The sequence below is a fragment of the Haemorhous mexicanus genome, chromosome Z (genome assembly GCF_027477595.1).
Source record: "Haemorhous mexicanus isolate bHaeMex1 chromosome Z, bHaeMex1.pri, whole genome shotgun sequence".
In the NCBI taxonomy this organism is placed as follows: domain Eukaryota; kingdom Metazoa; phylum Chordata; class Aves; order Passeriformes; family Fringillidae; genus Haemorhous; species Haemorhous mexicanus.
In genome coordinates this window covers 88,961,206-88,974,040 of record NC_082381.1, presented here as the reverse complement: position 1 = coordinate 88,974,040, position 12,835 = coordinate 88,961,206, and the positions used below count along the sequence as shown (strand labels likewise).

General features: G+C 48.8%; 1 protein-coding gene across 2 annotated transcripts in view; it reads left to right on the top strand.

Annotated features, from left to right (window-relative positions):
* The window catches only part of MYO5B (myosin VB), a 151,511-nt gene that overhangs the window by 47,421 nt on the left and 91,255 nt on the right, over positions 1-12,835 (top strand). For both annotated transcript variants that reach the window (XM_059837080.1, XM_059837079.1), the window contains exons 5-7: positions 5,414-5,570; positions 7,507-7,650; positions 9,039-9,120. In XM_059837080.1, coding sequence (XP_059693063.1) covers positions 5,414-5,570; positions 7,507-7,650; positions 9,039-9,120 — 383 coding nt within the window. The remainder of the gene's footprint in view (positions 1-5,413; positions 5,571-7,506; positions 7,651-9,038; positions 9,121-12,835) is intronic.

Here is a 12,835-nt window from a genome sequence, read left to right as displayed (position 1 = left end):
CTGAAGGCTGAGGGTGCAAATATCTGCACTGAGGTGTCCCCAGTCTCCTCTGTCTCCGGCAGAGCAGTGGTGAGAGCCATCCCTGGATTCAAACCCTTTTTTATTGCAGTGGCTCAACCATCCCCTTTTCTGAAGTGAGGATTTTCCAGGGATGTTCTGCCCCAGATTAATTAAAGTGGTGAGGGCTGCACATGGAAACAGTGAGCAGTGCCACACCTCTGACTGCTCTGATGCAGATTGCTCTGTGTCCAGCTGGGCAGCTTGGGGTGTGGATGCTTCTCCACACCTTTCCCAGGCTGTTCTGGTGCTCCTCTGAGGGCAGCAGTGCTCTCTGTGTTGCTGCAGGTGAAGGACTGACTGCTTAAACAGGCAGAGAAATATGTTCCCTGGATGTAAAGGCTGGCAATTAGTAGCCAGTGCTAATCAGCAAAGGAATCTGAGGTGCCCTTTCTCTTCTTTTGTTTGCCTTGGGCAGCACCTTTAAATGTTGCCTTTCAAAAATGGTATCTATTAGACTTCTAGAGTAGATATAAAGAAGGAATTTCTACAGATTGCCCAGAGCAGCTGTGGCTGCCTCATCTTTGGAAATGTCCAGGGATGAGTTGGATGGGGTTTGGAGCAACCTGGGGTAGTGGAAGGTGTCTCTGGCCTTTTCTAGATGGCCTTTAAAGGTCCTTCCCAACCCTAGCATTTCTATGATTCCATGCTGTTTTTCATGTGTTGTAAAAACACCAGTGACCCCCTCTTAGTTTTGCTGGCAGGAGACATCACCTATCTCTTACTGTGTGTGGTCTTGAGGGGCATTGCTCTTCAGCTGGCAAACACCTGCAGAAAGATGTGTTACCAACCTCCAAAGCACCTCTGGTGCTGCTGGTGCCTCTTGCATTGAATAAACTATTCTGGATCTTGTTCTGGCTGGACTTCTGCTCCTTTGTGGTTTTGTTTGCCTCTCTGACGGCTGGGGGCTGTAGCCCAGATCGTGGTGTGGTTTTCCATCCTGAGCCTCATTTGAGTCGTGAGCCATGGGGAAAGGAGCCCTGATGTACTTTGTGGCAGCATAAAAAGCTGTGGTGGCAGCCCTGAGGTGCACAGGAGCCTGCCCAGCTCCAGGAGGAGATGGGGCAGCATTGCCATGCTGCAGCAGAGGCAGTATTCACCCACAGACATTTCATTTTATCCAGGTTCCTTTCAATAATAATTTTCTCCTGTGCTGGCACTGCCAAAATTGAATGTATTTTAAGCAGCCGTGTTGCACACTGTGCCTGCACAGTGGCCAAACATTTCAGTGTCTTTTATTCCACACTGAACACAAACACCTCCTGCCTGGCTTTAACCATTTCTGCTGCCTGAGCCTCCTGTGTGCTTCCAGCTGCTCTGTGGGGTTCATCCATCTTCCCCTGCTGGCACCAGCAGTTGGTTAACTTTTACACTGGAAAGGCTCTGCAGCCTTTATTCCTGAAAGCTTTTATTCCTGAGTTGGAAAATAAACGTCTCAACATGCACTATCCACCAAAAAACCCCAGAAGAGACACATTACTGCAAATGCAGGAGGCTGAGTGGCCTGGTAAGAGCAGCTTTCTTTTCATTTTGTTATTGATATAATCCAAAAGTTTTTTGGTGCCATGGAGAGCTCACCTGGCCTGTTTCATATTGCAGCACATCAGCCATTAGGGCAAATTCTTGGGAAACTAGAAAAATGGGACCTGGCAGAGTGGCTGCAGTAGCTGTAGATTGTGTTGGCCATAGTTTTGTCACTAGGCTCAGTGTCTTTTGGCAAATGTCTGTTTAAAAGGAGGCAAGCCAGAGGGAGGCATTAAGCACTCAGAATGCCACTTAAATGCATTTTTTGTGATGGGATTGGAAGCCCAGGGGAACTGTGGGTCTGGGTTGCTCCTTAGCTGGGCTCTCAGGTGGGTTGGTCTCTGCCTTCCCAGCCTGGCCCACCCCAATAACTGGTAATAGAGAAGTTATGAACGAGGTCAAAATTGCTGACAAGAGCTCATAATTGTGAACCTTAAAGAGAAAAAAAAATGGGTTACCAAAAAATGGGTTAGCAATACCTTGCGACAGTGCTGTCTGTATGCCAGGTAATGCATCTTTTGAGATTTTGGCCTCATTTAGCTGAGGACTCACACCCAGACTGGTGGAGCTTTTGTCTTATGGCTTTAAGAGAAAAGTGGCAGGGAAATGTTATCTGAAATGTCCCACTTGGGCCATACCTGTCAGGCAGAGCAGGGTGGGAAAAAATAATTCTGAAGTAGCTTTGAGGCAAGTGTAGTTCTAAGCCATGAAAACTTTGCATTTGCAGAGCTCCTTTTGCAGGGATTTTGGTTGTCACCTCTCCCTTCTGCTTCTCCCTCTCCTCTGACCAAGAACAGCCTGTTCATCCACCCTTGCAGCTCATGCCAGAGCTTCTCTCTGCCTCTTTCTTGGCAGCTGACAGGAATTTTGTCTGTTGGGTCCTACTGATGGCCAGTGTGGGATTTCACTGATGGAGCTCAGCAGTCCACGAGTCACTGAAACCATGGATCCACTAAGGCTGGAAAAGGCCTCTGAGATCAGGTCCAGCTGTCAGCCAGCACCACCAGCATGTTCACCTTAACCATGTCCCCAAGTGCCACATCCACACTTTATTTGAACACTTCCAGGCAGGGGGACTCCATCACTTCCCAGCAGCCTGTGCTGGAGCTTGGCAGCCCCTTCCATGAAGAAATTCTTCCAGATATCCAATCTAAGCCTTCCCTGGCACAGCTTGAGGCCGTTTCCTCTCCTCCTTTTACTTGTTCCCTGGAAGGAGAGACTGGCAACCCCTCTCCCTGAAGATGATCAAAGCATGGGGGAGCTGCAATCAGAGTTCAGTCAGAGGTAAACCAGGACAGCCATCAGCTGTCCCAGGAACTGTGCTGTGGGTTCACCCAGCTCCCTTCTGGGGCTGGTGCTGAGTTTCCCTTCCCCTCTGTGGAGCTGGCACTGCTTTTCCTCTGCTGGCTGGCTCGTGCTGCCAGGAGAGGTTTGCTGCACACCTGTGGGAGTCCAAAGGTGTGAGAGTGGCACGTTGGCAGCCCCGTGCCTGGATCCTGCCAGCTGGCTGTGGCAGGGCCTCAGTGGCTCTGCCAAGGCCTGCTGAGGGCACCACGCCGTGACTTAGCAAGAGCAGGCTGTCCCCACCCGGGTGAGTCACCAGGAACACAGGCTCTGGGATGCTGGCTCCCGGCTCCCAGGAGGGCGTGCCCCACTCACAGCCCGTGTTTCTGCACTGCTGCCTGGTTGCTGGGGTGCTTGGAGGCTCCTCTTGCCTTCCCCTTGGTTGGTACCCAGGAGAGCTAGCTGGCTAGGGGATGGATTAAGATACACTTTGGGAATTGGCGTAAAGATCACCTCATTCCCTCCCTGCCATAGGCAGGGACACCTTCCACCTTCCAGCTGCTCCAAGCCCCATCCAGCCTGGCCTTGGGAACTTCCAGGGATCCAGGGGCAGCCACAGCTGCTCTGGGCACCCTGGGCCAGGGCCTGCCTACCCTCCCAGCCAGCAATTCCTTCCCAATATCCACCCTAAACCTACTATCTGTCTATGGGAAGCCATTGCTTCTTGTCCTGTTCCCCCCATGCTCTTGTACAAAGTCCCTTTCCATCTTGTTTCTTGTGATCACATCCCCAGGTGTCACCTCCACATGGCTTCTAAACCCCTCCGGGGGGGGGGACTCAGTCACTGAAAAATTGAGAGGGCTGGAAATTATTTTGTCAGTCTGCTGCTGCTGAAGGCATCTCAAAGTCAAAGCTGCACCAAAATGCTACATGTGACTTGGCTGAGGTTTTTTTCTCAAACCAATTACCCCGAGCCTAGAAGGAATTAAGATGTTTGTGCCTGACAGTGGAGGGAAGTAATGGTGGGGTATGTCTTTGTTGGAAGTACAAAAGTGGGGTATGGCAATCATTTAGGCTCTGTCCTCATCTGGTATAAACTTGAACTGAGTATCTTAAATTGAAATGTGTTTTGATGCTGTTTCCTGATGTCAAGAGAACTGCAAGGTATAAATTTATTGTTGTACTTGTGTATGGGATTTTCTGTGCCTGCCTTCAGCTGTGATTCATGGGAGTCTGGGCAGAGTCTGGGAAGCTTAAGTTGATCTTACTTAAAAACATACTCAATTATGTCCTTACAGCTTACCCAAGAGTTCGGGTATTTTGGGAGCTTATAGCAAATCCTGCAGTGAAAACTCTGCCCTTCCCAAAGTCTGCAGACAAACTGCAAAGTTGCTAGGTTTGCTGTGTGCTGATGATGGCCTGGGGAGTGAATCCCACTGCAGCAGAGGAGCTTGGCCCTGGAGCCAGCAAACCTTTTCCTGGAGGGATGTAGGTCTGAAAATGCGCTCCTCTTACTGCCTTGGCCCTTTCTTTGCCTTGCAGCTCAAGCATGTTAAACAGATTAATTACTGAGAGGTATCTGGTGGGTACCATGCTGGAAAGGACTGGCTATTTCATGGTGACTTCTGCAACAGCTTTTGTGTGAATGATTAATTTTGCAAGTGGAAAAAGGCATTTGGAAGAGTTTGTGCTCTGTGCAAGGCTCAAGAGCTGCATGAGATGGTGAACCCCCAGCTTCTCCGTGCAAAGTCCCGTGCCCTGGAGATATCTGGTGAAGTACCTCTGCACTTCAGTGACATCATAGTGCCACAGGGTTTGGGGATGAGTCCCTGGTGTGAGTCTGATGTCAGACATGCTTTGTATCGTGGTTGTCAAAATTTCAGCTAGATGTTGGGAGTTGTGTGAAAATACTGATACTCATATAATTGCATAGGGAATAAAGTGGCTTCTTCTGTGTCCTGATTTTAGGATGCTTGATTTTACAACTTCAGTGTTTTTAATGTGTTTTGAGCATAGAGGAATCTTTCTGAGTAACTGTGTTTTAAAATCAGTTTTCATGAGTTGACTGTGTTTTAATGAGCAAAGTCTCAAATGCTTGAGTGAAGGAGCTGGGAGGGAAAATTAAATATACAGTATTAGGAGCTGATACTCAGCCAATGCTTGTTAATAGTTCTCCAGACAGATGTCCAGCAGCAGAGGTTGGGTGTTGTGTAAGAAATGGGCTCCCCAGAGCTTCGGGATGAGGGAGGCAGCAATGCTTCATGCAGAGGCTCGGTTCCCACTGTCTCTGCAAGCCTTTGGGGATGTTCGGTGTCTGGGAGTGTTCTGGAGGTGTCCAGTGTCCTCCATGTGTTCTCTGGGAAGTGTCACAGCTGTGTATTACTCACTGCTCCTTTCCTAGTCCAGAAGAAATCCAGTGTCTGTAACGTGGGTGGCCACAGGGCGAGGGACCAGCGACACGGGAAGAGGGTGCAAGCAGCTGACAGGAAAACGGATTAACTCAGAGAAGCTTATCTTTCATTGACTCTGCTGCTCTGGCTCCCCCCAGGGATGAAAAGAACCAGTCCATCATTGTGAGTGGGGAGTCAGGGGCGGGCAAGACAGTCTCTGCCAAATACGCCATGCGCTTCTTCGCCACCGTCGGGGGCTCCGCCAGTGAGACCAACATCGAAGCCAAAGTCCTGGCCTCCAGCCCCATCATGGAGGTAAAAGCTGCTCCCTTTCCTTTGTCCTGATCACTCTGTCTCGCCGTAAGTCACAAGGACAGTGAGAAACCCAGGGGCTTGAGAAACAGGTCTGATTTACAACATAACAGCATCCTGGAGCTGGGCTGAAATGCAGAGAGGCACCAACAGCCTCCATTTAGACCACCCCAATTGCACCTGCATTTGATGGTTGTAAAGCTGAGCCTGAGTATCCTCAGCACATGTCCAGGAGCTGGGCTTTGGTGGGGCTCCAGAGTAGAGAGCCCAAGCAGTGCAGCAGGCATTGTTAGTGTTTTATCATCTTCTTCCTCCTTTGTCACTGCATGGTGCCCCTTAATCTCCTTCCTTTGTTGTACAGACATGAAATAGAGAAGAAAGGGATTAACCTGAGATATTCAAATTCATTTTTGTTTTTGTTAGTTTTCTGTTGCTATCAATCATGTACCAGCCTCTTCCCCTAGGCAACAGCAACGGGACAAAAGGACATAGTCTTAAGCTGTGCCACGGTAGTTTAGGCTGGACATTAGCAGGAATTTCTTCATGGAAAGGGTGGTCAGGCATTGGAAAGAGCTGCCCAGGGAGGTGCTGGAGTGCCCATCCCTGGAAGTGTCCAAGGAAAGCCTGGGCATGGCACTGAGTGCTCAGGGCTGGTGACAAGGTGGGCATCAAGCACAAGTTGGGCTTAATGAGCTGGGAGGGCTTTTCCAACCCAAATGATCTGAGATAGGGGAATAACCAGTCTCATTATAGGGAAATCCCTGCTCTGAAGGAAAATAATTCTCCTTATAAATACAAAAGAAAGGGGAAAAGCAGCTTTGTTTTCCTTTTCCTTTCACTGAAGCCAGATGCTGAAAATAAATGTCTGAGTGTCTAAATCCCATTTTCCAAACAGATTTTGGAGCCATGAAGCACCTTCAGTTGATTTGGGCTTTTCCAAAGTCCATGAAGCTCTTCAGACTCGTGTGACTTTGTTTTCAAGGCAGAAGCCAGCAGTGCTGCTTTAGTGGAGTGTGGTGTTGTCCTGTGCTTAACCTTAGGCTTGGCTCTGCCTTTAGGGAGGTTTCCCATCATGGTGCCTCGTGCCAAATTGTCTGACAGACAGAGAGGGGGTGGCTGGTCTGGGGTGAGACACAGCCTGACAGGCAACACCTCTGGTCTGATACCCATGGGGGTGAGCTGCAGTGCCCAGGCCAGTGGTGCTGCAGGTGAGCAGTAAGAAAAGCCAGCAGGTGCATGGCTGATGGGGAAATCTGGCTGGTTTCATGCAGGTTTACTCCTGGTAAACCTGCCTAAAGTTTAGTCCTTTCCTCACCCATCTCCCCTGCCTCTGTGAAATGTAGTGCAATACCAGGGGGGCACTTAAAACCATCCAAGAAAAAAATTCATGGTGCTCACTATCCTTCTATATGACCCCAGAATTTTATTGCTCTAATTTTCCTGCCTCTGTTTAGCTCTGGCTGTAATTTCTAAGTGCTGAGGCCAGGCAACCTGCCTGTCTTTATTGGAAATTGATGAGAACATTGCCTATGCAGAAAAAAACATAAAAGAAAACTGCCTGGTTTGCAGAAAAACCCTGAGGTAAATGGGCTTGTGGGGGAAGGAGACCCATCCAGGGAAGCTGCTGGTGTTGACTTTGAAAAAAGGTGGGGGCATCCTATAAGGTGGGACACAAATGTTGAGGCTTTTGGGATGTGGATAGTTTAATTACTGTACAAACACTCCTTGCTGTTTGTATGCATTTTTCTTCCATAAAAACCCTTTTCAGTGAAGAGTCCTCCCCAAAGTCACATTGCTCCTCTGCCTTCATTATCTGGAAAGGGGTTTTCCTCAAAACCTCCTGTGGCTGTTTATATAACACTGATTGCAAATCGAAGTGTTTAAAGAAATTAAAAAATGCAATTGAAATTTAAGATTTAATTTTGCTTGTTTTATGAAGGCCATTGGAAATGCTAAAACAACAAGGAATGACAACAGCAGCCGCTTTGGGAAGTACATTCAGATTGGCTTTGATAAAAGATACCACATCATTGGTGCCAACATGAGGACATATCTGCTGGAAAAATCTCGAGTTGTATTTCAGGTGAGGAGTTGTGGGGCTTTGTCCTTTTCTTCTTTTGGGTGCTGTATTCCAGGAATTCGATAGTCTGGGTCTTTGCTGTGTTTAAGGAAAAAAAAAATCTCTTTACAAATAGAACTACCGAATCGTTTAGGTTGAAGCGACCTCTGAGACCACTGAATCCAACTGTCCCCCCTGCACTGCCATACCCATCACAGAATCATCATCACGGAATGGTTTGGATTGGAAGGCTTTTTAAAGATCGCCTCATTCGCTCCCTGCCATGGGCAGGGACACCTTCCACCGTCCCAGGCTGCTCCAAGCCCCATCCAGCCTGCTCTTGGACACTGCCAGGGATCCAGGGGCAGCCCCAGCTGCTCTGGGCACCCTGGGCCAGGGCCTGCCCACCCTCCCAGCCAGCAATTCCTCATTCCCAATATCCAATATCCCAATACTCTCTGTCCATGGGAAGCCATTGCTCCTTGTCCTGTTCCCCCCATGCTCTTGTACAAAGTCCCTTTCCATCTTGTTTGTGATTACATCCCCAGGTGTCACCTCCACATGGCTTTTAAACCCCTCCATCACTGGGGACCCCATCACTACCCTTGGCAGCTGTGCCAGAGCTGGACAGCCCTTTCCATGGAGGAATTGTTCCTGATAGCCAACCTAAACCACCCCTGGCACAGCCTGAGGCTGTTTTCCCTTGTCCTGTCACTTTCTTGGTGGACACAGCTTCCAGATGTGTCTTTTGGACTCAGTCTTGGAGTTCTTTATGATTCCAGCCTGATGATCCTTGTCCTGGGCTAAGGTGTACCTGGGAGACTTGTTAGACAGAGAACCAGGGAGAACAAATGGCAGGCAGCAGTGTTCAGTTTTGAAGATGAAGAAGGGCAGGAGAGGGGCTGAGAAGACTGATGTCTGCCACAGCACATCCCTTGGGTTTCTTGTGCAGGCTCAGGAGAGGCTTTCTTAGTTTCTGCTTGGGATGTAGATCAGAAGCTACTGCAAAAATTTTGTCCTTACACAAAAAAAAGAGTGCCCCAATGACAAAAATCTTAAAAACCTGACAACTTTGAGAAGCCATGAAGAATAAACCACCTTCTTTTATATTACTGTGGGTTTGCAACTCAGTGCTTGCTGCTTCATTCACTCTGGTTACTCCAGAGAGGGATAAGATGTGGAAGGTAATACAGAATTATTTACTTTCTTTGCCAGGTGGGCAGTGTGTGTTGGTCAGGTTCAGCACCTCCTTTCTCCCAGGTGGCAAGGAAAACATTTTTGTGTTGGTGTCACTGATGGGTCTCGGTGGTGGGAGACAGGGGATGGGGCCAGGGTGTCCCTGGGCTCAGTGTGAGGGTGGGAGCACTGCTGTGACCCCTCTGTGCCTCTGGTAACTTGGCATTTCCCCACAGGCAGAGGACGAGCGCAACTACCACATCTTCTACCAGCTCTGTGCCTCCTCAAGCCTCCCAGAATTCAAAGACCTCGGACTCAGTAAGTGCTGGCACATCCCTGTGCCCTGCTGGCTGCTGCCTGGGCCAGAGGGCAGCAGGGGAAGGTGGTGGGGTCAGAAATGCAGGTCCCTGGGGAGGCCTGTGTGCCCTGGGAGGGGGGCAGGGGGATGAGACTGCAGGACTCTGCTGCTGAGTGGAGCACAGGTTTGTTCACCCCATCACCAGGGATGTGGCAGCTTGAGTGAGGGTGGGTGCCCAGAGAAGCTGTGGCTGCCCCTGGATCCCTGGGAGTGTCTGGGGCTGGGTTGGATGGGGCTTGGAGCAGCCTGGGACAGTGGAAGGTGTCCCTTTAAGGTCCCTTCCAACTCAAACCATTTTGTGATCCCGTGATTTTGTAAAAATCGGTAGTGAAACTGCAGTAGCTTCAGCTGCAGTGAAACTACATTGCTGTGGTGTTTGCCAGCTGATGCAGGGAGATCATGTGTTAATATTGTACCAATCTGGCATCAGGTGTGTGTTTTAAATCAGACGTGAGTGTGGACTGATCTGGTCCGTGTCTTGGCAGGAGTGGTTGTGTCCTTGGAATTAATTATGTTTCCTTCTTTTTAATGGCTAAGTCCTGGAGTGGGCTAGGTTTTCCCTAGGATTTGCAGCAAAGCCTCTGTGGAACACTTGATTCGGAGGGTTTGCACTCGCAGCAGGTGGTGCAGGGATGAATTTTAATTATTTTTTTATCTTGAATATTTGCTGTAGCTTAGAGAGAAAAGCAAGGTTTAAACCAGGCTTTTAACCTATTTTTAATAGGGAGCAAGGCAGGTTTTATCCCACCTAGGGTCTTGCAGAAGTTGCCATCCACACCATAGTGTAATGGCAGATGAAGAGAGGGGATTTCAGTTTCTAGGTGATTCTGAGCTTGTTTTAATCACCTTTTGGGTCACTGTAGGCACATTGCCCACACAGAGCACATCACATGGACCATTTTCAAGAGTCTACGCCATACTTACGTGCTTCATTTTTAAAAACATACCCTGGGTAATGATGATGTTTGCTGGCATCTTAACATTCAGACACAAACTATTTCAGCTCCGTCTGGGAGAGGAGTTGACGTGTGAGAGCTCCAGCTGTGAAACCACTGCTCTCTTCTTGGGAACATGTGGATCAGGGGAAATACCAGTCTTACTCATCACAGCTCTCTAAAAGCATTGTCTGTGTTTGTGGTGACTGGCAGGAGTGCAGGCTGAGAGGACTTTGCTGTCCTGGTGCATCACGCAGGACACATTTGTGCAGTTGTGACTCTGGCTCAGCTTCAGCATCTCAGGGATGAATGTCTAATGGCAACAGCTGGCAGTGCAGGAGGAATGGGTGCCAGGGCCATTAGCTGCAAGGAAGCCTTCTTGGGTCATTTCTCATCAAAATTTGGTGCCAGTGCTTGTCAGTCTCCAGCTGCTCTCTGTGGCACTTTGCATTGCTGTGTCACAGCATGCACAGGTGTCCAGTGGGTGTTGGAGAAGAAGCAGTTTTTCCAAAGGTGAAGGGGTGTGCCCTTGGTGTTTCCCACCCTCTCACCTTGCAATAGCTGGAAAAAGCCTCCCCAAAGTGTTTTGGGGGCTGTCAGATGTGGGCTGCTCATGGGCTCAGTGGGGATGGGGATGTGGGTGCTCCTGTCAGTGTGGCACAGGCTCTGCCCTTGCCTGTGGGATTGCTGGTGCTGGGCAGTGGGCTGTGGGTGCAGAGGTGCACAATTCACTTGTTTGTCTTTCTTTTGAGTGATGTTTTTAATTTCCAGCTTTTTCTTGGATTTACTGGCCTTCTTGAAGATGACTAGTCAGAACTCAGATTTATTTCCTTGTGCAAGCTGTACTTACCTGTCAATCTTGTCTTCCCAAGGCTTATACAAAACAAGAGGTGTCTTGATTGAAAATCCACTTTTTATTTATTGCTCATGGAGGAGGATGTATATTTTTCCATCTGAAAACCAGGAGCTATTGCTTCTCCTTTGGGTCTCACACATACAGAGAATTGTTATTACTTCCTTTTATGTTACAAGATGCTGGAAAACAAAAAGAGTCTCTAAACATACATGAGCCCAGTAGAGCAAACCAGTGTTGGCTTCAGTCAGAGTGATCCTAAAGGGCTTAATTTTAAACTAGAAAGTAAATATTTGACTTTAAATGGTGATGTGCTATGCAAGTGCCTTTTGAAGTGTGGTGTCTGGCTTAATGATGCCTGGGCAGTGGTGCAAGGCAGAAATGTGTTTTATTTGTTTGCAGTGAATCAAAGGGTTTGTGTGCTTAAAATAATTACAGAGATCTTGAAATATAGAGATTGGAGTCAGTTATACCAGGGGTGACTTGAGGCAGGAACAGATCCCAGTGTGAATGCTGAAAATGAAAGCTGAGGTCCTGGTACCATCAGCCACTAGCAGCAGCACCAGGCTGTGAGTGTGATGTGCTCCACCATGGGCTGGGTGAGCTCCTCTTTTGCTGGGGGACCAGGAGGGACATTGTCTGCCTGACCCCAGTCAGCATTTTCTGCCCCTAATTCCTGATGCTCCAGCAATGAGTGGAATTACCGAAATCTCAGGGTTACAGGGCTTTGTATGCCAAAAGGAATCAAATGTTTTTCTTTACAGCCTGAGAGTACAGCTAATGCAGAAGCCTGTGGGGGGCCTGGGAAGGGCGGGGGAGCTTCTGATGGCAATTTGAGTCAAGAAAAGTGCAGATTGCAGTGTTTAAAAGGTTACCACTAGGCTGGCATGGAAAGCGGTAGGCTTTTTCTCTCTATTCACCATGCTTGGGAAATATGTTTGTGCATGTTAATGAGTAGGTTTTGGCTTATGACTCCTACCCAGTACAAAACAGGCTGAGGCTGGTGCTGAGAACTGATTCTGGGTGGGGTGGGGAGGCTGCCCAGGGGCTGGCTCCCCCAGGCCTTGCAGGGAAAAGCTCTGGCTCTGCCAGGGCTCAGCAGCAGCCGTGGGCACACATCTCCCTGCTCTGGGCCTCCTGGGGGGCCTTGTTTTAAGGAGGGGGATTACCTGAGCAGCTTTCTTAAGTGGACACAAATCCTGCAATCTCTTCTTGTTCTATTTGCATTGGAAATGCCTCTGAGCCTCCACAGGATTTATTGGTGTCATCCTGGAGTAGCTTTGCTAGAGCACAGATGTTCAAGTGGTGTAATGCAGGCACCGTGAGCCATTCTCCATTCCCTTTGCTCCTAAGGATTAAGGCTTTGTGTAGAAAAGGTGTTAAAATACCTGAATCAGTCATGGATGTGTAAAACAGGATGAGGAATTACTGAAAGGAGTCACCTCAGTGTTTGAAATGGTCTTCCCCACGTGATGGAGCTGTTACTAGAATCCCAGACACAGCACAGTGCTGCCCTGACTGCACTTGCTGTGCACCCACTGCAAGAAGCAGCTACAGGCACTTACCAAGCCTCCTCCATCCCTGAGCAAACTGTAGTTCAAAGGACACAGGTGTCCTTCAGGGATGGGGCACAGGGAGCACCCAGTGCCCATTTGGGGAGTGCTGTAGTGGGATGTGGATACAACAGTCTGGGCAGAGAGAGAAAACTAGAAAAGCTAGTGTGGATTGGTGTGGGGAGAAAGCTAGATAAGATTTCCCATGGTCTGGTCTGGGGAGAAAGCTAGATAAGATTTCCCATGGACTGGTCTGGGAAGTTTTAGGGAGGTGGAGATAAGGAATTGTAAACTATCTGCAGGTGGTGTTTTGAACAAGTTGTTTTTCTCATTA